Source organism: Doryrhamphus excisus, chromosome 1, assembly GCF_030265055.1.
Source record: "Doryrhamphus excisus isolate RoL2022-K1 chromosome 1, RoL_Dexc_1.0, whole genome shotgun sequence".
In the NCBI taxonomy this organism is placed as follows: Eukaryota; Metazoa; Chordata; class Actinopteri; order Syngnathiformes; family Syngnathidae; genus Doryrhamphus; species Doryrhamphus excisus.
In genome coordinates this window covers 27020935-27047188 of record NC_080466.1, presented here as the reverse complement: position 1 = coordinate 27047188, position 26254 = coordinate 27020935, and the positions used below count along the sequence as shown (strand labels likewise).

At 41.1% G+C, this 26254-nt stretch overlaps 1 protein-coding gene across 8 annotated transcripts in view; it reads left to right on the top strand.

Moving 5' to 3' along the window:
- Positions 1-26254, top strand: part of lama2 (laminin, alpha 2) — a 186107-nt gene that overhangs the window by 16652 nt on the left and 143201 nt on the right. For 7 of the 8 annotated variants that reach the window (XM_058091728.1, XM_058091732.1, XM_058091733.1 and 4 more), the window contains 2 exons: positions 17367-17537; positions 17643-17755. In XM_058091728.1, coding sequence (XP_057947711.1) covers positions 17367-17537; positions 17643-17755 — 284 coding nt within the window. Of the gene's footprint in view, positions 1-6728; positions 6924-17366; positions 17538-17642; positions 17756-26254 lie in introns of those variants that run through there. The other variant, XM_058091730.1, reaches the window with a different exon arrangement.

Sequence of the window (26254 nt, the reverse complement as noted above, 5' to 3'; positions counted from 1 at the left end):
TCACTATTTCACAACAGACTGGCGTCTGCTGTGTGTCATCATCAGCTTTCTATACTGGAAGCAATACAAAAAAAAAAAAACAAGAAAACTCTTCTGGGGTTTACTCGGAGTAGTACTCTGTACTTGGCACATGTCCAGTATAAGGTATTTCTCATATTGCACCTTCCTTCAAGGGACTGAAGCTGTTTTTGAATGACTTCACTATACAAACCTGTGTTGTCATCGGGGGTTGGGGTTTCATCTACTTCCTTTGGGCAATGCTCACTGTTTTTTCTTTGCGCCCCCTAATAGTCTCCATGTCTACTTGTGTGTGTGTGTTTCCTTGCTGAGGCAGTAGGTCTGTACCGGTTGGGGGGGGCACAGTCCTAACTGGTGATGCATGAAGGATTCAGTGCTTCGATAATGACCAGAAACTTGGATTATTTGTAACTGCGTCTAAAAAAATTGTGCAAAATTGTTTTTTTTTTTTTTAATTTAATATTGGGCTGCACGGTGGTAGAGTGGTTAGCAGGGGTTCGATTCCACCCTCGGGCATCTCTGTTCTCCCTGTGCATACGTGGGTACTCTGGTTTCCTCTATAAACTAACTGTCATTCCAATGTTTTGTTATGTCTATTTATACTGCCTATATTATTATTATTATTATATTATTTATTACAACTGGTATATGAATTAGTTACATAACATCTTTGACAATTATCTTAGCTTTATTTGGCAACAATTATATTCATAATACAGGAAGTGAATCAATGTATTCCAATTGGGGATGTCTGATAATTATCGGGGCTGCATGGCGGTCGAGTAGTTAGCACGCAGACCTCACAGCTAGGAGACCAGTGTTCAATTCCACCCTCGGATATCTCTGTGTGGAGTTTGCATGTTCTCCTTGTGCATGCGTGGGTTTTCTCCGGGTACTCCGGTTTCCTCCCACATTCCAAAAACATGCTAGGTTAATTAGCGACTCCAAATTTTCCATAGGTATGAATGTGAGTGTGAATGGTTGTTTGTCTATATGTGCCCTGTGATTGGTACCCTGGACTGGTGCACCCCGCCTCTCGCCCAAAGACAGCTGGGATAGGCTCCAGCACCCCCGCGACCCTCTTGATCATAAGCGGTAGAAAATGAATGAATGAATGAATATTCATTCACCCGTGGGCATCTCTGTGTGGAGTTTGCATGTTCTCCCCATGCATGCGTGGGTTTTCTCCAGGTACTCCGGTTTCCTCCCACATTCCAAAAACATGTCTATTATAGAAAACAACATGTCTATGTCTATTAGTTTATTTAGCCATGTTTATGCTTGCAAAAAACACTAAACTCATCACACAGTAACTTAACACTGTACCTAAAAATAACACAATGAAGTACCAATATGAATTTTGAAGTTTCCCATTCTGCATTGTGTCTGAGCAAAGCAGTTCATTGGAGGACATGCGGCATAGCAAGTGGTTAGTGCGCAGGCGACACAGCTAGGAGACCCGAGTTCAATTCCACCCTCGGCCATTTCTATGTGGAGTTTGCATGTTCTCCCCGTGCATGCGTGGATTTTCTCCGGGTACTCCGGTTTCCTCCCACATTCCAAAAACATGCTAGGTTAATTAGCGACTCCAAATTGTCCATAGGTATGAATGTGAGTGTGAATGGTTGTTTGTCTATATGTGCCGTGTGATTGGCTGGCCACCAGTCCTCGCCCGAAGACAGCTGGGATAGGCTCCAGCACCCGCCACGACCCTCGTGAGGATAAGCGGTAGAAAATGAATAATTTAATGGGGTACTTTGTTCATCTTTGTTTTCATTATAGATTAGCGAGGATTAGCTGTTTGTCGATTCCATCATCCATCCATATCTTTTTTCAAATTTCACCCTTTTCCATTTACTTTATCCACATGTGTTTTTTTAATCTCTTGACCCTCAATCTCGCCTCTCCTTTTCCTTTCTGCTGCCCCGTAGGGGCTCATTCATAACCTGTACCCATTACCCAGCAAGCTATTAGGTTTGCTAACAGTGAGATCCATTGGGTGGAAATCAATGTCTATCCAGGGAGCAGTTTGTCCGTAGTGCCACTGTAATGAATGCCGTGTGCACCGCCTCACACGCGCGGCGGACACGCACTTTCCTTTCACACACCAGCGGGCGCACACATTGACACAGATGAGTGTAGCAGATATGTTCGGTCGACACTTTTGCGGAAAACACATTGCAGCTGTATTGTTCCTGTAAAACTTTCATGTATAGATACATCATTAGTGGCGTGGAAGGGCTGGTTTAGCTTGCCCACACGAAACCGAAGCCAAGTGTATCACAGTGCTGTCGCTTACATTTAGCAATAATTTTATTACAGGACATCTTCTCAAGGGATAGTATTACACGGATCCAATTTGCCGATATCATCGGATACCGATATATGTAACATGACATACCTCCTATGATGGAATGAACAGATATGTGTTGTATAAAATATCGTTTTTCATGATCAGGAAAAATCTGATACCGATATTGCATTTTTATGCTGATCTCGGGCCGATTATTATGATTCATTCATTCATTTTCTACCGCTTTTTCCTCACGAGGGTCGCAGGGGGTGCTGGAGCCTATCCCAGCTGTCTTCGGGCGAGGACTGGTGGCCAGCCAATCACAGGGCACATATAGACAAACAACCATTCACACTCACATTCATACCTATGGACAATTTGGAGTGGCCAATTAACCGAGCATGTTTTTGGAATGTGGGAGGAAACCGGAGTGCCCGGAGAAAACCCACGCATGCACGGGGAGAACGTGCAAACTCCACACAGAGAGGGTGGAATTGAACTCAGGTCTCCTAGCAGTGAGGCCTGTGTGCCACTCCAGCACCGTGCAGCCCTAAGTAATATCCATTCATTGATTCATTTTGTTATCCTCATGAGGGGGGTGCTGGAGCCTATCCCAGCTGTCTTCGGGCGAGAGGCGGGGTACACCCTGGACTGGTGGCCAGCCAATCACAGGGCACATATAGACAAACAACCATTCACACTCACATTCATACCTATGGACAATTTGGAGTCGCTAATTAACCTAGCATGTTTTTGGAAAAAACATTTTTGGAACGCCACACAGAGATTGCCGAGGGTAGAATTGACCTCAGGTCTCCTAGCTGTGTGCCCTGCGGGATAACCACTTGTCCACCGTGCAGATATGGCTACTATACTGGGTAATACATGTGTAAAGGTGACTATGGGGATGTTATTTCATGACTAGAGAGCTCTAATAACTTATTTAGAAGGTTGTAAACAGGTTTTCTATGCTCTATGACAATATTCAATTAATATATAAGGAATCCTACTTCTCGAAAATTCACTTATCGCGGTTGGGTCTGGAACCAATTAACCGCGATCATCGTCATCACAAATGGAGGTGTTATGGGATGTGATGGAAACATGGAAGGCATCAAAACAATGTTGGTATTCATTCATTCATTCATTTTGGAGTCGCTAATTAGCCTAGCATGTTTTTGGAATGTGGGAGGAAACCGGAGTACCCGGAGAAAACCCACGCATGCACGGGGAGAACATGCAAACTCCACACAGAGATGGTCGACGGTGGAATTGAACCCTGGTCTCCAAGCTGTGAGGTCTGTGTGCTAACCACTCGATAATTATCAGACATCCCCAATTGGAATACATTGATTCACTTCCTGTATTACAAATATAATTGTTGCCAAATAATGCTAAGATAATGATACAATGTGATAATTGTCAAATATGTTATTTAACTAATTCATATACCAGTTGTAATAAACAATATAATGATAATAATAATATAGGCAGTATAAATAGACATAACAAAACATTGGAATGACAGTTAGTTTATACATACGTGAAATAGGGGTAAAATGTACAGCATATACGTATGATTATTTAAATTATTTTACGTTTTTATGCTTGACTGACTGTTTTTCATCAAGTGTTGAGATTTCACACTGTTGGACAGTCCTTGAACGCACCGTAGCTGCTGTGAGACACCAAAGTAAAACATACATAATAATAATAATAATAATTGTGTGTTAAATATGTTCAAATAAAACAGTTGCTGAAGGTCTGTACTCACATTTGTGAGATACCTTACAAAGAAAGTATTCAATATTCTCTTGGTGATTAATCCCATATTGTCAAACGGCGGCCATTAGCCCGGACATTTCCCCCCTGCCAGGGCAGTGAACGGAAGCTTTGGAGCCGCTAATAGCAGAGGTGTAGTCATCAGTGATGCCCAAAGTCTGTGAGTCAGCATCCTTCAGTTCGGCTCCGTCGTGATCAATAGCCATCTTTTTAACGCTGTGTGAGAGCTCAGCATTAAAAGCATTGGACAGTACCCCCCCCCCCCCCCCCCCTTTTCCTCTCACAGAAGACTTGTACTCATTGTTGTGTTCACTTAAAGATGTGCTTCTCAAGTAGAAGTAAAGACTTTAATTTTAGTGCAGACATGGCAACCTGTATGATTTTATCGTACTGAGCCTGCCTCGTATTATAATTGTGTTTCCTTATGGGCGCACCAACCATGTTGCGTCAGTGCCACCTAATTATTATACAGTCCTGAAACAAACTTTGCCACATTCAGTTGTCGAAGTTAATTGTTTGATTTTCCAGTTGCAGACACCAAAGTGTCAGCTAACAGAGACGAATCGCGTTGCAAACCCAATAAGTCTTTTCAAGGAATACTGCGTAGAAGGAGATACTTCTTCCCTTTCGGAGATTGACTGCGTTTGTGTGGATGGACAGTCGATAGTCCGCATGATTACTCCCTCGTTCTTCTCTACATACTTGGCTGATTGTACCCCATGGACTTTACCACTCAATTCTTTAGTCAATTGTGCACTTGACTGTTTTATATGTTGTTCATAAGTCAAGTGAATGCACACCAAAAAAATAAAAAATGAGACCGGGAAGTCGGAGAATGAGAAAAGTAAAGAGACGACGAGAGCTGCAAAAGCAGAAATGAACGCTATTAACGTTGCTGCCTGTTTGTTCTGTTTGGTCTCCCCGGTAACTCTGTCCACCGCAAAGCTCATGCACGTCCATCTGGATTTCCAATTACCCACAACCCCTTGTGACTGCGCTGGCCGCATCTAAAAAAAATGATGTTATTTCCCGAACTGACAAATACAAAATGCCCTCATTCAGGCTGACCGCACCAAAAACACAAATGATCTCGTAAAGACACCTCATGTCACTCGGTCCGCCATGCAAACGTGACGTTTATTCTTTTGTCCCAATTGAAGTTCTGGATTTTACCATGAAATAGACCTCAAGGGGTTCTGATTAGGGATCGACCGATATGGTTTTTTTGGGGCCGATGTCGATACCGATTTTTTTCCATCACCCTTAGCCGATTTTGCTTGGGCCGATATTTGTGGCCGATATTTGTGGCCGATACTGCTTTTGCTCCCTCAATTTACATGAAAAAATGACCATGATAACAAATATTATCACATACTACAGTATTAATTGGCCCTGTACCCTAGAAACCGCCCATGAACGATACGGGAAAAGGCCGAAATGATACTGTGTCAAAACCCAGGGCAGTGATACTGATAAAATATAGAGTTTAACCATGTCCAGTATCAGCCCCCGTAGCTGTCCACTCAGAGCGCGCTGCTCTGGTATCGTGCCCGTGAAACAACCAATCAGAGAACAGTGCACGAGTGTGAACACACAGCGTTTGTTTTGCTGCCGTCTGTGCTCTGTCAACATGTCAGCGGTTGACACTCCCGGCGAAAGACAAATAGGGAATATAGCAAACAGAATATTAGAAATGGAACGTTTTATCACCATTAATGAGGAGGACACTCTTGAAATGATCGAAAAAACTAAAAATGCAAATACAAGTCGGATAACCAAGGGCTCAAGCTTTTTTCTGAATGCCTCATCAACTGCAAGAACGAACGAAGACTGGTAGAAAGTATTCCCCCGCCTGAGTTAGACAAATAGGTGTGTCTGTTTATTTTATCAATCAGAAAAGAAAATGGGGATGAATACGAGCCTGATTCTCTCGAATCAAAATTCAACTCTCTCGGCACGGCGGTCTAGTGGTTAGCGCACAGACCTCACAGCTAGGAGATCAGGGTTCAATTCCACCCTCGGCCATTTCTGTGTGGAGTTTGCATGTTCTCCCCGTGCATGCGTGGGTTTTCTCTGGGTACTCCGGTCTCCTCCCACATTCAAAAAACATGCTAGGTTAATTGGCCACTCAAAATAGTCCATAGGTATGAATGTGAGTGTGAATGGTTGTTTGTCTATATGTGCCCTGTGATTGGCTGGCGACCAGTGTACCCCGCCTCTCGCCCAAAGACAGCAAATAGTGGCTCGTTACATCGGCCGGCCGATGAATCGGTCGATCCTTAATTCTGATCATGGATTTGTTACGACAAGTTCACACCAGCAGAACATGAGCGTTGCACATAAACGTTGCAGTTGCGGCGTGACTTCACCGCCAGGGAAGACATTGAAGTTGACTCCGGAGCAATCGGCGCTGTGCTGAGTTCGAGATAAAAGCCAAAAGTGATATTGTCATTCTTTTGCCTCTGCTACGTAAGCGCTGGCCTGGCGAGCAGGACGTAGCGGTTGTTCTTTTAGCTATGAGGAGATTAGATTCTTCACCCGTAATAAATCTTTACTGGGGGGCAGAGATCAAGTTGCTCTCTCCTGTAAATCTACTCACTGGCATGTTTTCATTACCGAGCTCGACATATTCCCCTTATCCCCCCCCCCAGACAGTGGACGTGTGTGTGTGTTTGTTTGTGTATCTGTGCATGTGTGTGTGTGTTGTAGCCTCGGTTGATGGTTGAGTAAGTGCCCAGCAAGGCTAGCGCAGATGAATTCCGTTTTAAATCATACATGTGTATCTCCGAGGTGCTTTGGGATGATTTAACAATGTCCTCATCATTGTCAGGTACGCTCTCTCTCTCTCTCCGAGTGTGTGTTTGAGTGTGTGTGTGTGTGTGCAACACAGGGAGCAGTCGTAACATCGCCTGATAGATTTACTGCTTGCTGTACTGAGCTGGGTTAAATCTCCAACCACTTACCCAGGAGTAATTGCGCATAAACACTGGTGCTCTGCTTCATTTTTTACAGATTAGAGCAGATTTTTCCATAAAGGTTTTCCCAATACTGAATGAAATTAGGTATTTGATGGATTGGTCATCCTTTTCTTCATTTTCTACTTGTTTTAAAGTCCGTAGCTTCGGTCATTGACTTGCATTCTTGTCTGCAACATGAATTTAACAGCGAAGAGACCCATAGGGCATCGACTCCTACTTGTGTGTGTGTGTGTGTGTTTGTGTGTGTGTGTGTCGGGGTTGGGGGGGGATTAACTGTCTATAACTTGGTGGTTTTCCTGTTTAGTCTGATTTAATGACCGTCTGGAAGAGGACAGCATTGACTCAGATCCGTCCCACCCCAAACACACAAAATGAGAATGCATGTGCATATGACGATGTTACCGTGTGTTTATTTGGTATTTCCTATATTTAGAAAAAATATATATATTCAACAGTATTGGAAATTAAAATAACATTTCACCTTCTTAACTGTCATACAAATGTAAATCTCACTTCCAAATCTGACTTTGGCTCGGTTTGACACAAGAATACAACATTCTAACTCCATTTATAGGTCAGAAAAATGGACAAAGCACAATAGGTCCCCTCTAAAAACAATATGCGCTCAAAAGAGTAATACGGTTGCATCACAAAAATGTCTCCATGAAAAAAATTACACCTCACAAATTGCTAGATATCGTTATATACACTACCGCTCAAAAGTTTGGGATCACTTGCAAATTTCTTTGTTTTCCAAAGAAAAACACATTTTCATGCATTTCGCAAACATTTTTTCCATTTCACAAACATTTTTATCCATTTCAAAAACAATTAAAATGAATCAGCTGATTTTCAAAAAGGATCTACATTTTTGCATAGAGGCCTACTATCAACAACTGTCAGTCCTCTGCATCAATCTCCTGGTATGGCTGCTAATCCAAGTTCATCATTTTATAAGGCTAATAGATTATTAGAAAAGCCATCTAAAAATCGAAACTAAAACTGAAATCTCTTACCATGCTGTTAACTACTCCCTTCAGAGAGCGGCACAAACTGGGTCTAGCAAGGACAGAAAAACGTGTGTAGTATAAGGCTAGTAGATTATTAGAAAAGACATCTAAAAATCTAAACTAAAACTGAAATCTCTTACCATGCTGTTAACTACTCCCTTCAGAGAGCGGCACAAACTGGGTCTAACAATGACAGAAAAACGCTGCACAACTGTGCAAGAAGACAAATATCTGAGAGTGTGTAGTTTGAGACAAAGACGCCTCACAGGTCGTCACCTGGCAGCTGTACTAAATAATCAAATACCTGTCAAACACCAGTATCACCAGTGTCGGTATGAACAGTGAAGCGGCGACTTCAGGATGCTGGACTTCATGGCAGGATTGCCAAGAAAAAGTCATATCTCAGACTGGCCAAAAAAAATTTAAAGTGATCCCAAACTTGTGTACTTGTGCGTACGTATATATCCCTGTGCGCTGTTTCCTGTCCATTCTCGTGAAGCTCGCATTATTTTCCGTTGTGGAACACAGATGTAAACGAAATGATTGAGGTCATCAGACCGCGAGTCAGGAATACGTAGGATACTTCCTATGGCCACAGGATTCCATGGAATGATACAATACACTGCAAAGGTTATTCCTGGTATATTCTACGAAAACCGTGGTAAATTTTGGTAAATATTTTAGCGAAAAAACTAATCATACCAAAACTGTTGTGTTCGAAAACCGAGGTTTGCCGATACAGATTACCCACGTTTTGTCTTTAGCAGTCACAGTATGCTACACAATAACAAACTTTTGCCTGGTACTGTATCTGAATACATAGTAATCATCATTACTATGCTAATCACGTATAACGATCTAACGTGGGATGGCGGGGTGGAAGGGACAATAACATGAAGTGTGAGTCAATGGAATGAAATGTACTTGGGGAAGAAAAAAAAACCCATGGATGGGAAGTGGGACAGGGAAATATTCTGACCTTTCTGATCCGCCCACACTCATTCCACCGCTCTTTCACATGTGCTCTCGCTCTTTATTTTGTTTGTATAGTAAATAATTAATGGCTATATTTCAAGGAGAGCCGACTGTTTGCTGGAGGTTTTCATTTTGGAGCTTCAATTTCTGACTTGGAAGCGGCGCCGGGGCAGGAAGTCATAGAGAGAGGAGGATGTTGACTTAGGTTTCATTTCTTCTAAAAGCCTTCGAGGTTCGAGCGACCACCGGATATGCAGTGGAATAAGCCAGAGAGACAAATGTAACGAAAAGTTAAAATAAAAGAAATAATAGTGGAGAAGTTACATGACACATTCTTCCATCCTGCTGACTAAAACCTAACAATGGAGTCCAAATTTCAAAATTGAGGTGCACGCAAAACTCACATCATAAAAAAAAAACAAAAAAAAAAACTGTACAATGTTAGACGGAAAATAGTAGCAAATAAAACCTCAGTGATAACAGTCATGATGATTGGACACCATATCATGCTTACATGGCTGCACGGTGGACGAAAAGTTAGCATGTGGGTTCGATTCCCCGCTTGGGCATCTCTCTGTAGAGTTAGCATGTTCTCCCCATGGTTTGCAATTTTCACTTTTGCTTCCCACAGCATCTATGGTGCGTTCAAGGACTAGTGAACAAAGTGTAAAATTTCAGGCTTGACGAAAACCAATGAAACGTAGGAACATAAACATGTAAAAATTGTTGGATTTGTCAACAGTGGTAGTATGTATGTAGTATATTTAAGCAGTATTATCACATATTTAGAAACTAAATGTGAATTAGATGTTTTTTCTGTATAAAAATGGCCCATTTTCGGAGGAAAAACATTTTTTTTGGACCAAAATCTACATATTTGTGAATGTGCTGGGATTAATTGTACTTATATACCCTATAATAATACACATTTTATCCAAGGTAGTCACAACTGAGATCTTATACATAGAGCATGGTAATGGTAATGGTTTTATTTCATTTGAACATGCATCAGATTACAATTGAATGCATCCCATAATCAGTTCACAGTTCCACATGTCCAAAAGGAGTAGGAAGAAGCAAAGCTTATTAAATCCTACCCCTCCATCTGGTACTTTTACAATCAGTAACTGTTACATTTGTTCACTTCCTGCTTTAAATACGAGGTGATATGACTATCCAATGACATAATGGGTACCATAGTAAGTGTCAATATAGTGATATATATAGCACATCATGACTGGTTCAAGACTCTTCATCCTTGTATTTAGCAAACATCAACTGCTTGTATTGTTTCTTGAATTGGCTCATCGTTGTGCATTGTTTGATTTCCTTAATCCATTCCATAGTTTGATTCCGCATACTGTAAAGCTATGGCTTTTTAACGAGCATAAAGTAGCCATGGTGGCCTGACATTGCATCCAAGCACTTATTTACGCTTGCCACACTGAAATATGACAACAATAGTCACTTTATTGTGTAGTACAAAGTACAGCGACCCACTCCGAAGTCAGTAGCCTTTGGAACACATTGTATATGATTTTGTCCGTTCATTGTATCAGGGTAATTGAAATATGGTCGGGGGTAATGGATTTTATAATTGAGGCTTTTATCTTTTTTTCCCGAACCTTTAGATCATGACTGTAATCTGATGGTACCAGCTGTTCTACCACTGTATTTGTACCTTATTACACCTCATGAATAAAACATGCAACGCTAGTTATAAAGAATAAATGTAGCAATGATGCACGGTATTAATGAGTCGTGCTGTGTTCACTTGGCTGCAGGGATTTAATGAAGCGACTGGATGTTTTCTATTACGGAACAGAGCAAGCAGCTTGTGTGCTTCAGACACAATATGATATTTTGTCTGATGCTGGTGTATAGGAATATTAGGGATGGATTACTGGGATTGCATTAGTTTATCATTAGTATGTCAAACTGCACATCGACTCCATACTCCTTTGACCAAATTAGTGCCAAGATTTTTTGCACATTTTGCTCAATCATCAAAAAAAAAAAAATACTTCCATGATGCACCCCGTATCCTGCATTTATGCACGATTCCCTGGAGACCACGTTGAAAGGAGCCGTTATGTTGTTTTCTTTCCGCATATACGTTATACGCCAGTACTGACGCTCGTGCCTCCATCTCATGTAAATGACCTTGCTCCTCAGCCTTCAGATGTTTGCATTCATCTGCTTCCCCTCCGCTCTGGTTAGGATCCAGGCCAAATGATTGGACATTAGCATGCGGAGATCAGAGGTTTGCATGTTTGCACATATCTTTGCGTGGGTAACATCAGCGGTGTTCTTTGTACCTTAACGATAAACAAATATTGATTCCATCGTATTAACATGGTCTTCGTTTTATTTTCAGGCAACTTTGGTCACTGACAAAAAAAAACTTCTTCTCTATGATCTTGATTTAATTAGCTCCACCTTGAAATGGCTACAGCACATGTTATCAAGAGCATCATTTAATTAAACAGGTAAATTATTGAAAACTTGTTCCACCTATAATCCTTGATGCTCAGTCTATTTATTCAGATAATGCTTTGTTTTCTTTAAGCTCTGCCATATCTGTGGAAGTATCTCCAGGTGATTGTCTTGTCCTTTAGGAACAGGAAATTATTTTTGTTCTGTTTTTGTTTTACAGATAGTGTCCCAGGCAGCCGTTGGTGAGCTACCGAAATAGCTTCAAAAATATAGTTGGAGCTTTACCCAATGGGAAAATAATATATTCTGAGTGTTGACAATAATAAGCAAATTAATAAATCTGTCTGACCGTTTTGCAGTGTGAACACCCCCCAACATTGAATGCCCCTAAAGTCGTACAACATGTACAGTGAAGAAAATAAGTATTTGAACACCCTGCTATTTTGCTATTTCTCCCACTTAGAAATCATGGAGGGGTCTGAAATTTTCATCGTAGGTGCATGTCCACTGTGAGAGAGATAAACTAAAAAGAAAAATCCAGAAATCACAATGCATGATTTTTTAACAATTTATTTGTGTGATACAGCTGCTAATAAGTATTTGAACACCTGAGAAAATGAATGTTAATATTTGGTACAGTAGCCTTTGTTTGCTATTACAGAGGTCAAACGTTTCCTGTAGTTTTTCACCAGGTTTGCACATACTGCAGGAGGGATCTTGGCCCACTCCTCCACACAGATCTTCTCTAGATCAGTCAGGTTTCTGGGCTGTCGCTGAGAAACACGGAGTTTGAGCTCCCTCCAAAGATTTTCGATTGGGTTCAGGTCTGGAGACTGGCTGGGCCATGCTAGAACCTTGATATGCTTCTTACGGAGCCACTCCTTGGTTTTCCTGGCTGTGTGCTTCGGGTCGTTGTCGTGTTGGAAGACCCAGCCACGACCCATCTTCAATGCTCTGACAGAGGGAAGGAGGTTGTTCCCCAAAATCTCACAATACACGGCCCCAGTCATCCTCTCTTTAATGCAGTGCACTCGTCCTGTCCCATGTGCAGAAAAACACCCCCAAAGCATGATGCTACCACCCCCATGCTTCACAGTAGGGATGGTGTTCTTCGGATTGTACTCTTCATTCTTCTTCCTCCAAACACGCTTATTGGAATTATGACCAAAAAGTTCTATTTTGGTCTCATCTGACCATAAAACTTTCTCCCATGACTCCTCTGTATCATCCAAATGGTCATATGCAAACTTAAGACGGGCCTTGACATGTGCTGGTTTAAGCAGGGGAACCTTTCGTGCCATGCATGATTTCACATCATGACGTCTTAGTGTATTACCTACAGTAACCTTGGAAACGGTGGTCCCAGCTCTTTTCAGGTCATTGACCAAGTCCTGTCGTGTAGTTCTGGGCTGATTCCTCACCTTTCTTAGAATCATTGAGACCCCACGAGGTGATATCTTGCATGGGGCTCCACTCCGATTGAGATTGACCGTCATGTTTAGCTTCTTCCATTTTCTAATGATAGCTCCAACAGTGGACCTTTTTTCACCAAGCTGCTTGGTAATTGCTCCGTAGCCCTTTCCAGCCTTGTGGAGGTGTACAATTTTGTCTCTGGTGTCTTTGGACAGCTCTTTGGTCTTCGCCATGTTACAAGTTAAAGTCTTACTGATTGTATGGGGTGGACAGGTGTCTTTATGCAGCTAACGACCTCAAACAGGTGCATCTGATTCAGGATGATACATGGAGTGCAGGTGGACTTCTAATGGGCAGACTAACAGGTCTTTCAGGGTCAGAATTCTAGATGATACACAGGTGTTCAAATACTTATTTGCAGCTGTATCACACAAATAAATTGTTAAAAAATCATGCATTGTGATTTCTGGATTTTTCTTTTTAGTTTATCTCTCTCACAGTGGACATGCACCTACGATGAAAATTTCAGACCCCTCCATGATTTCTAAGTGGGAGAAATAGCAAAATAGCAGGGTGTTCAAATACTTATTTTCTTCACTGTAACTGAAGGTTTACTTCAGTGAAAATCCAAAGTGACTTTTAATTGAGTTTTTTTGTGAGTGTGATGATGACCATAGAATCGGAAACACAGTGGAACCTTGGTTGGCGTCATTAATCCCTTCTAGAAGGTCCAATCAACTTTTCCTATTCATCCATTTTTCATACGGGTATGCTGGAGCCTATCCCAGCTTTCTTTGGGCAAGAGGTTTGATTAGTTGGCAACAGGGATCCCTTCAATAACTCATTCATTCATTTTGTACTGCTTATACTCACGAGGGTCGCGGGGGTGCTGGGGCCTATCCCAGCTGTCTTCGGGCGAGAGGTTTGATTAGTTGGCAACAGTCATCCCTTCAATAATTAATTCATTCATTTTCTACCGCTTATCATCACGAAGGTTACAGTGGGTGCTGGAGCCTATCCCAGCTGTCTTTGGACGAGAGGTTTGATTAGTTGGCAACAGTCCTCCCTTCAATAATTCATTCATTCATTTTCTACCGCTTATCCTCACGATGGTTGCGGGGCGTGCTGGAGCCTATCCCAGCTGTCTTCGGGCGAGAGGTTTCATTAGTTGGCAACAGTCATCCCTTCAATAATTCATTCATTCATTCATTTTCTACCACTTATCCTCACGAGGGTTGCAGTGGGTGCTGGAGCCTATCCCAGCTGTCTTTGGGCGAGAGGTTTGATTAGTTGTCAACAGGGATCCCTTCAATAAGTCATTCATTCATTTTCTACGGCTTATCCTCACGAGGGTTGGGGAGGGGTGTTGGAGCCTATCCCAGCTGTCTTCGGGTGAGGGTTTGATTAGTTCTCAACAGTCACCCCTTCAATAATTAATTCATTCATTTTCTACCGCTTATCCTCACAAGGGTCACAGTGGGTGCTGGAGCCTATCCCAGCTGTATTTGGGCGAGAGGCGGAGTACACCCTGGACTGGTCGCCAGCCAATCACAGGGCACCTTTCAATAATCTGTCGTCTTATTTTCTGTCCGATCAGGTGCATTATCGTGTGTTTATGTAGCGGTCTAAATTAATTTGTGGCGGGCTGCCATGTATAACAATCCCTATGAGCGTCCACAATGGCTTGTATTCTACTTTGGAGACTGTACTCTTTCCTGAATAATATATGATATAATATATGATATAATATAATAATATATAATATACGATACTGTGTGATCACGTCCTAGTAAAATCACCCTTGTGGTTTTTGTGTCTACATTTCCGCTTGCACACAACTTTGTATGTATAGATGCCTTCCCATCCTCCATATGTGCGTACGTCGGCGTGAGGATAGAGAATTATAGTCGTCTCATCCGTCATTCCTCTCCCGGCCCTGACCCTTTTAAACAACACTCTATCGTTCTCGGAAAATCCTTCCCATCCATCTCGTCGTCTTCATCAATCTCTCCATATTTTCCTCCAGCCCGTAACGCCGAAGTGCTCAGGATGGAGGGGGAGGTGCAGAGAGAGATGATCCCGTCCTTTTCAACCTCCTTTTTATTCCATCATGCTTACATCTAGCCCCAAAACTCCACAATAACACATCCATCACACACGCACACACACCTCGGAGCGCGAACACACAATATGAAGACTCATCTTCTCCCGTGACAGCAAAAAACAAACACTGTTTCCTTTCACCATGTAATAAAGAAACCTTGGGGACATTTTGGCTTTAATGTAGATTGAGCTCCACTACGCTGATGTCTTGTTTTCTATTGTCTGTATTCAGCCAATGGCATGACGCACTCCTGTCTGGTTCATCAACTTGTACCAGTGTTTGCTTCAACTTTTAGGATTATGGCATAACACAATTGTGTGTGTGTGTGTGTGTGTGTGTGTGTGAATTTTAGGACTCAAGGCAAAAAGTCATTGTGTGGATGACATTCTTTGTATCTGAAATCTGATCTCCGAACTCCGATCTGCTAGGAGACCAGGATTCAATTCCACCCTCGGCCATCTCTGTGTGGAGTTTGCATGTTCGCATGTTTGCATGTAGCCATGCTTATGCTTATGCTTATGCTTGCAAAAAACACTAAACTCATCACACAGTAACTTAACACTGGACCTAAAAATAACACAATGAAGTACCAATATGAGTTTTGAAGTTTCCCCATTCTGCATTGTGTCTGAGCAAAGCAGTTCATTGGAGGACATGCGGCATAGCAAGTGGTTAGTGCGCAGGCGACACAGCTAGGAGACCAGAGTTCAATTCCTACCCTTGGCCATCTCTGTGTGGAGTTTGCATGTTCTCCCCGTGCATGCGTGGATTTTCTCCGGGTACTCCGGTTTCCTCCCACATTCCAAAAACATGCTAGGTTAATTAGCGACTCCAAATTGTCCATAGGTATGAATGTGAGTGTGAATGGTTGTTTGTCTATATGTGCCCTGTGATTGGCTGGCCACCAGTCCAGGGTGTACCCCGCCTCTCGCCGGAAGACAGCTGGGATAGGCTCCAGCACCCACTGCGACCCTCGTGAGGAAAAGCGGTAGAAAATGAATGAATTGCTGTGTTTTTAGAATGTGCTGAAAAAACAAATTCTCGGGCGTAATGCATGTAAAAGTATAATGATTCCATTTAAAATATTTTGTGTTAAACAGATGAGTTAAATTTACATTATTTCTTAAGGGAAAAATGTACTAGGTTTTCGGATGAAGAACAAAAACTGAGGTACCCGTGTATTTTAGTTCTTGCAGTGCATGGTCGTGTCAGCAGGCCAAAAAAAAACCCAGCATGGTAACACATAAAGTTGAAAATAATGATCATATATGGATATAAATCTGCTATGAATCCCTGTGTGTTCACTATAAAAACGCACAGTGATGATACTGGATCTCCAGTACACTGATGTCTTGTTTTGTATTGTCTGTATTGTCTGTATTCAGCCAATGGCACTCCTGTCTGGTTCATCAACTTGTACCAGTGTTTGCTTCAACTTTTAGGATTATGGCATAAGACAATAATGTGTGTGTGTGAATTTTAGGACTTAAGGCAAAAAGTCGTTGTGTGGATGACATTCTGTGTATCTGAAATCTGATCCGAACCTCAGCTGAAAAAACGGTAGCACTGAGTTGTCACTGATGCGACATATTAATTTTTTTTATTATATTATATTATATTATTATATTTTATATTATGCATATTTTATATATAATAAATATATTATATATATATATATATATATATATATATATAATATATTTTTTCACATTATTGTTTTATACCATAATCATAAAAATATATATTATTATTATATTTTTTTCTGTTAAAATTTTTCGTTTTCTTGTATTTTTAGAATGTGCTGATAAAAAAAAAATCTCAGGCGTAAATGCATGTAAAAGTATAATGATTCCATTTTAAATATTTTGTGTTAAACATGAGTTAAATTGACATTATTTCTTAAGGGAAAAATGTACTAGGTTTTCGGATTTCGGAAACAGTAGCACCGAGTTGTCACTGATGCAACATATTTGACTGATTGGAATACTTTTACAAAAGACCGTTTTGGATGTCTTCGACGCTCTTCACAGTACGATGATGTTGACATCTGCTCAAGCAGCTGTGCTCAGCTGGACTCAAACACTTCTCCACTTTTCCTCTGGTTCACACATTCATCCATGTCTGTTTACAACTCCAACTCCATGTCTGTTTATGTTTTTGTGCTCCTGCACCTGTTTCAATAGAACTTCATCAGTCCAGACTTGGATATCTGCTGATTCAAGTGTTCAATCAGGGGAAAGAAAAACACTTCTTTGACGTCTTGATTGGAACACAAGAATAAAATATCCCAATGAAATCCTTGGATAGTCCAACACATTCACAGCTGCATTTAATTGCCTTTGTTTTGTTTATTCCAGGATTATTCCCAGCAGTTTTGAACTTGGCCTCCATGGCGGATATAACAACCAACGCGACATGCGGTCTGTCGGAACCGGAGATGTTCTGCAAGCTAGTAGAACACGTGCCAGGTCAGCCTGTAAGAAACCCTCAGTGTCGAGTCTGCCATCAGAACAGCGTGAAACCATTTGGTAAGATGCCGACGCAGTACAAGCATTGATGTTCTCTAATTAGACGTAGAACAAAGCTTTGGCAAATGAATAGAAGAGGACGGCTGTGTTTCTGTATGTTTACAGAGCGGCACCCCATAGAATACGCCATCGACGGGACCAACCGTTGGTGGCAAAGTCCCTCCATCAAGAATGGAATGGAGTATCACTATGTGACAATAACATTGGACTTGAAACAGGTAGAGTACGCGCTTTTACTTTCACAGTACCGTCTGTTGTGGGTTTATGCTTACCTCAGCGTTTGGATTTACATTACATTCCGTCATCCATCCATTTTTTATACCGCTCTGTAAAAAGCTAAGCAAGATAAAATACCTGAACTCAACGTCAAAAATGCAGTTTTTGATTATCAGTATATTTTATTCCAATGTTGGATACATTTCATTTTCTTACATAAGTGTCTGGTAAGAAAAAATATCTTATTAGTCAAAAACTCATGTTTATTTATCTTTCAAATACCATAATTTCAGGCTGCACGGTGGACGTGTGGTTAGCGCGCAGACCTCACAGCTAGGAGACCCGGGTTCAATTCCACCCTCGGCCATCTCTGTGTGAAGTTTGCATGTTCTCCCCGTGCATGCGTGGGTTTTCTCCGGGTACTCCGGTTTCCTCCCACATTCCAAAAACATGTCTATTATAGAAAACAACATGTCTATGTCTATTAGTCTATTTAGCCATGTTTATGCTTGCAAAAACACTAAACTCATCACACAGTAACTTAACACTGTACCTAAAAATAACACAATGAAGTACCAATATAAGTTTTGAAGTTTCCCATTCTGCATTGTGTCTGAGCAAAGCAGTTCATTGGAGGACATGCGGCATAGCAAGTGGTTAGTGCGCAGGCGACACAGCTAGGAGACCCGAGTTCAATTCCACCCTCGGACATCTCGATGTGGAGTTTGCATGTTCTCCCCGTGCATGCGTGGGTTTTCTCCCGGTACTCCGGTTTCCTCCCACATTCCAAAAACATGTCTATTATAGAAAACAACATGTCTATGTATATTAGTTTATTTAGCCATGTTTATGCTCGCAAAAAACACTAAACTCATCACACAGTAACTTAACACTGTACCTAAAAATAACATAATGAAGCACCAATATGAGTTTTGAAGTTTCCCATTCTGCACTGTGTCTGAGCAAAGCAGTTCATTGGAGGACATGCGGCATAGCAAGTGGTTAGTGCGCAGGCGACACAGCTAGGAGACCCGAGTTCAATTCCACCCTCGGCCATCTCTGTGTGGAGTTTGCATGTTCTCCCCGTGCATGCGTGGGTTTTTTCCGGGTACTCCGGTTTCCTCCCACATTCCAAAAACATGCTAGGTTAATTGGCGACTCCAAATTGTCCATAGGTATGAATGTTAGGGTGAATGGTTGTTTGTCTATATGTGCCCTATGATTGGCTGGCCACCAGTCCAGGGACTGCTGGGATAGGCTCCAGCACCCTCGTGAGGATAAGCGGTAGAAAATGAATGAATGAATGAATGAATACCATAATTTCACACATTTTTGCCAGGCTTTAAACCCTGCAGGTTGTGTGTGATGTACGAATTATGGGGCTGCTCAATTGTGATGCTGAAGAAGACAGCTTCAGTGGTTTTAGTTGTCAGGAGGAGGAGGAGGAGCATGAAGATACCGGTGAATGACTTTTCCCTTTACCTTTTACCCAACCTAATTTCATAAAATTGCATCTGTATTCTTTGTTTTGTTTGTTTCTCACAAAATTATTTTTAATATTAGACTTTAAAAAAAATCAATATTTTAGTTATACATTTTTCAACTTTATGCTATTTTTGATTATATTAGTATATTATTATATGATATTATTATATTAATATATTATTATATTATATTAATATAATATTTTATTTTTTTTCTGTTAAATTTTTTAGTTTTCTTGTATTTTTAGAATGTGCTGAGTGCTGATTTAAAAAAAAGTATCGGGAGTAAATGCATGTAAAAGTACAATTATTCCATTTTAAATGTTTTGTGTTAAACAGATGAGTTAAATTTATATTATTTCTTAAAGGAAAAATGTACTAGGTTTTCGGACGAACAAAAACTGAGGTACTCGTGTATTTTAGTTCTTGCAGTGCATAGTCGTGTATCGGAGTCGGTTGTGTATAAATCCTTTCTTGAGCTGCTACGCTTTAGTATCAAGCATGTGAAGCATGTGAAGCAACTGACACCGATGATGTAAAAGCAGGTCATATTCCTCATACTTGGTCAGTGTGACCCTTCCTGTTGGGTGGCCCCCGCCTTCCTCCTTTGTCCCAGTCAAGCTTTCATAGAGATGCACAGAGAACTGATTGAAGATTGATTATAACAGTTGACTGCAGGCTTGGCAATCCACGACAACCATCATCTTGCTCCATTTGTCTTGCACCGATTCTTTAAAAGCTTTTTAATACTGGAGACTTTGACTCTTGGCGACCACCGACTGAGACAACACTGATTTGCAATTGTCTTCTTTTTGCAACGCCACTTTTTTCCTCTTTATTGATGCTTGAATGGTTTTGTATTTCTAATACGCGATTGTTCATGTTGGTTTAAATATAGATATCACCTTGTACTTCGGTACATGACGAAAATAAAATTGAAAAAATAAAACAAAAAAAAAAAACGTTAGGAAAGCAGGAAGTGAACAAATGTAACAGTAGCTGATTGTAAAAGTACCAGATGGAGGGGTAGGATTTAATAAGCTTTGCTTCTTCCTACTCCTTTTGGACATGTGGAACTGTGAACTGATTATGGGATGCACTCAATTGTAATCTGATGCATGTTCAAATGAAATTAAACCATTACCGTTACCATAAATTCAGGGCGTCAAAATATGGTTTTCGAGTAGTTTGACAAATATAATAATATCTGTGGGGCAGTCATAATGGAGCCCCGCCTACTTTAGCGGTCATCAGGTGATGTAAACAACAAAAAGAAAGTGAACGTTTCTGCTGCTTAAACGTGTATTTTAGTTTTTTTTTTAGAAGAGCATGAAGTGGGCTTCGGCCATCTTTATAAAAGTGCTGTAATACAGCAAGTCTTTTATTAATGTCATATAATTGTACTTTGAGAATATGTAGCAATACTTGGCTTCAAGCATTGTGTAGCAAAGAGGGACTCGGTCTTCTCTGACTGCTAGCATTAACATCCCGCCTGTGCAGGCTGTGAAATTGCTAGTCCAAGAGCTATTTGCCTCCCCGTGTGGTATTCAACTTTTCAGCATTGCAGCAATTCAGGTAAATTGCAGTTATTAAGAAAAAATGTCGGGCAGGTTTACTCACGGACGGTTTTGATGGACGCGGTCTAATCACGTACAGGCTATATGCTGATTGGGGTGGAAGTCTGTGTGTGTGTGTGGGGGGGGGGGGGATTGGCAGAGCAATTGGGGATCCTGAAAGCAGCTGCCAGTCAAAACATTTTTAATATCCACACTTTCTGATTACTAGAGATGTGACTCACAAAATGAGGTTTTTAATTTTTTTTTCAGAATAGATGATTTTTCAGCTAGAAAATATTATGTGACCTTGTATGGTTCAATTATATCATGGTTTTAAGGTTAGTACCATTCATTTTCTACCGCTTTTCCTCACGAGGGTCGCGGGGGGTGCTAGAGCCTATCCCAGCTGTCTTCGGGCGAGAGGCGGGGTACACCCTGGACTGGTGGCCAGCCAATCACAGGGCACATATAGACAAACAACCATTCACACTCACATTCATACCTATGGACAATTTGGAGTCGCTAATTAACCTAGCATGTTTTTGGAATGTGGGAGGAAACCGGAGTACCCGGAGAAAACCCACGCATGCACGGGGAGAACATGCAAACTCCACACAGAGATGGCCGAGGGTGGAATTGAACCCTGGTAGATAGATAGATAGACTCCCTTTATTGTCATTGCACAAAAACACAGTAGTGAAATTGCCAACGAAATGTCGTTGCCTGGCTCCCATATAATAACTGACACAAAAGAAGATAAGTAATAATAAATAATAATAATAATAGTAATAATAATAATAATGTGGAGTGGTCTCCTAGCTGTGAGGTCTGCGCGCTAACCACACGACCGCCGTGCTGCCAGGTTAGTACCATTTTCTGGTAAATAACAAAACACATTAATTTTCTAGTTTTGTGATGTACAATTCCTAACATTTGCAATAAAAGTAGCAAATTATTAACTAGATTCAGATCCAGAAAGTAAAATATGCAACGGTTACTCAATACTAACGAATCAAAGTTGACTGATAGGATGACTAAAAGTCACTACGTGGAAGTTACTATATACTGTATAAGATTCACATTTGCATCTCACAGCAACTATGGTGCGTTCACGGACCTTCAAACAGAGTGTAAAACGTGTCGACTGACTGCACGGTAAAATATTTTCGTGTAGCTTTTGCAGAAAAATACATACTTGAAGGGGGAAGCCATTCACAGATGGAAAATACATGAAAGAATCGTTCATAAAAATATCAGAGCATCTATTTTCCGAATTAAAAAATAAGCAAAAAATGATTCCGGAACAAAACCTCTTCTGTGAAGACCGTCTAGGACAGGACCAATCGAATGGTCATTAGCCGCGTTTACATTAGGAGTTTTTCCTCTTTCCGAATGGAATCTTTACGAATGACTTTTCCGAAAACAATGGTATCCATGGAAAGGAATATTCCAATCTCTTGTCTACATGCGGCGCTATAATCAAACAGAATAGAATGGGGCATTGGCAGTAAAACTTAAACATCAACATCACGTGATACACATTTCACTTGTTGGAATAACTCCGTATTGCCAGTTTTTCCTTCGTCCAGTCTTGAAATTTAGTATGGGTCAAAAGCAAACTTTCCGCAGCAATCCAGTGCCGATTGCTCGCCTCCATTTTTAAAAGTGAAGAACGTCTGGATCTGCGTGTTACGTCATATCTGAGCATGCGCTGAAAGAACGCACCCGGGATCAATTTAAACAGGAAAAGATCAAATTCAATCTTTTTAATATTTTATAATTAAACTCGGGACATGTGGGATTTTGCCCATCATTCCCAATCCTTATGTGAGATATGACCACATTTGTCTTTTCTGTGCATTCTAAAGATATAAAAACAGATAAAAAGAGGTAGCTCATTAATGCACGTAATGGAACACACCACCAAAAACCTCCCAAAAAGTTTCAAGTATTATCGGTATTAATATTAGAAATACTACAGCTTCTACTTGGGCCTTAAAGGAAAACTGCCCTTTTTTGGGGGGGGGGATTTTGCCCATCATTCCCAATCCTTATGTGAGACATGACCACATTTGTCTTTTCTGTGCATTCTAAAGATATACAAAGAGATAAAAAGAGGTAGCTCATTAATGCATGTAATGGAACACACCACCAAAAACCTCCCAAAACGGCTTTAAGTATTACCGGTATTAATATTACAAATACTACAGCTTCTACTTGGACGTTAAAGGAAAACTGCACTTTTTTTTGGTGGGGGGGTTTGCCCATAAGGATTGGGAATGACCACATTTGTCTTTTCTGTGCATTCTAAAGATATAAAAACAGATAAAAAGAGGTAGCTCATTAATGCACGTAATGGAACACAACCTCCCAAAAAGGTTTTAAGTATTACCGGAACGTCCTTCCTGGGTGTACTGGTTTCAGATCGCAACATAGAAATGAAAGAACGCACCCGGGATAAATTTAAACAGGAAAAGATCAAATTCAATCTTGCAAATATTTTATAATTAAACTCGGGACATGTTTTATATGGATACATATTTTCTTTTTTAATAAAACTGGACTTGTGAATGGCGTATAGAAGGGTTTAGATTCTGTTTCACAGATGGCGCTAATGCACACGAAAGCTGCTTGCCAACCGCCAATAAACAACAGAAGAAGAAAAACACCACGAAGAAGAACGCGCCCTGACAACTTTCAGTTTGAGCGGATACAAGATACCTCAATCGGATTGGGGAAAGGAATATTCCATTATATATTCATTTGGATTGGCACTTACATTTTTTCAGTTTGAGCGAATAAACCGAATGCAATTGGAATATTTGGGTCCATGTATACATGGCTAATGATGACAATTCAGCACAGGCGTTTTCCGATTATTGTGACTCATTTTTTGACAGATTTGAGTTACAATCCAGAGCGATTTATTGCCTGAAAAATACGGAGATTTTCATATTCATTTTAAATGAGAAGAATTTAATGAGAACTTTGTGTTAGAGGGCGGGGGCGTTGGCCTCGAATGTTTGACGGCAAACTGGACCAAAACAAGAATGTGTGTGAGATTACAGCATCTGGTGTTGTGTGTGTGTGATCGAACAAAGTCTATTTAAAAGCTTAAGGCCAAATTCCAACGCGGCTAGCTGTGTTGGCACATATACATTTTTATATGCCTTTAGTGTCTTTTGGCAGCCCAAAAGACGGACTTAAGGAGATTGGATTTCAAATGGATGTTTTGTCTTCCTCTGCACACACACACACACACACACACACACACACACACACACACACACACACGGAACATTTCCCTCTTTAATCTGTTTTATCCGGAGGCCTCTATCTCTCTGTGTCTTGCTCTTCTTCTTGAAACCCACCCCAAATAAAAACACAATTTTAGTTTCATATTTTCCCATGCACGCTGTCATCCATAACACTGCTGCATTCAAATACATTTTTTGTGTGCAAACAGAGCGATAAGATAGCTCCAGTGAATATTTGCTACTTTCTTGCTAGTGTTAAGTCTGGCAGGAGAAGATGTTGGATGAGTCACATGATTAGAAGTGGGCCAAAAGCTTCTTTATTAGTCCAGTGAGATGTTAGCACATTTCCACTTGACGTGATAGTACATTTTTAAGACTCCCGCATATCAGTGGTATCAGGCCAGGTATCATGCCCCTAAGTGTCAGTATGAGCCCGAGACCGAAGGTCGATCTTATTATGACATACTATTTAATCATGAGCTTATTATCACGTACAGTAAACCTCGGATATATCGGATTCAATTGTTCCCACTGGTTTTGTCCGATATAAGCGAAATCCGTTATATGCGTATACCGGAAAATGTCCGTTTTACGCATATATCGGATTTATATCCGGTATATGCGTAAATCGGATTTTATCCGTTATAAAAAAGCACTTCCTTGACTATGTTTCCAATGTACCTGGACGCGCAGGCAACGCTGCAAACGCTGCAAACGCTGCAAATGACGTCGTATAGCGGCCTGTCACGATTCGGTGAATCGGAGCGCCACGATGCGGCCATCCGATATATGCGAGGGAAATTTAATGGAAATGCATTGGAACGAGACTGGAGATTTTGTCCGAAATAGGCGAAATCCGTTATAAAAAATCCGATATATGCAATGAATTTTTATTGGAAATGCATTACAGAAAAATCGGTTCTTTTTTATCTGTCCGTTGTGAGCGAATTTCCGATATATCCGAGTCCGATATATCCGAGGTTTACTGTACTTTCGTTTTTCCATCATGTAACGTGCCAGAGAGTTGAATTTTGATTTGAGAGAATCAGGCTCGTATTCATCCCCATTTTCTTTTCTGATTGATAAAATAATGTAGCGACCCTGACGTGTTCATGTTGACATGTTGTGCTCTTGAGTGTCTGACTGTTCCGGGTGACTGTGAATGCACCAGGGGTGGGGGCGTGTCGTGTTGAGGAAGCACTGTTGCGTTGCTGGCGGTGGTTGCAACGGCGTGGTTACGGCCGACAGTAGCCAGTATTGTTGTGTAATAAAAGCTTGTTAGCGATCACAGTCGTGTCCTTTCCATAGCGTCGGCAACAACGTTACAATAAACATAGACACGTATTTGTCTAACTCAAGCGGGGGAATACTTTCGGAATACTTCGTTCGTTCTTGCAGTTGCAGTCGCCCTTGGTTTTCCAACTTGTATTTGCATTTTTAGTTTTTTCGATCATTTCAAGAGTGTCCTCCTCATTAATGGTGATAAAACGTTCCATTTCTAATATTCTGTTTGCTATTTTCCCTATTTGTCTTTCGCCGGGAGTGTCAACCGCTGACATGTTGACAGAGCACAGACGGCAGCAAAACAAACGCTTGTGTGCTGTTCTCTGATTGGTTGTTTCACGGGCACGATACCAGAGCAGCGCGCTCCGAGTGGACAGCTACGGGGGCTGATACTGGACATGGTTAAACTCTATATTTTATCAGTATCACTGCCCTGGGCTTTGACACAGTATCATTTGGGCCTTTTCCCGTATCATTCATGGGCGGTTTCTAGGGTACAGGGCCAATTAATACTGTAGTATGTGATAAAGTGGCATACGCACCTGTCATGTTTTTTTGTTTTTTTGTAAATACCAGAACTCCCAGTACCCTGTCTTCTTTCTTTTAATTGAACGCCACGTCTCTTTGTTTTCTACTTTGGGTTTTTATTCCAGTTCCTGTTCCTTTCCAACGTATCAAGCCAAAAAAATCGTAGCATGTGTCCATCAGTGATACTTTACCGCCAGCTGTTCCTCCGAACCTCATGGAGACGCCATGAATTCCTCACAGAATTCCTTTTAACGGCAGGAAAGCCAAAAATCCACTGGACACACAGACCTTACATGGTCAGATTGGATCTGCACAACAATCCTTTTTAAGTGCTCATTTGGCTCCCATGCTTCAATAATCTGGCAAGGACTATGTTTTTGCTTTCATAATGT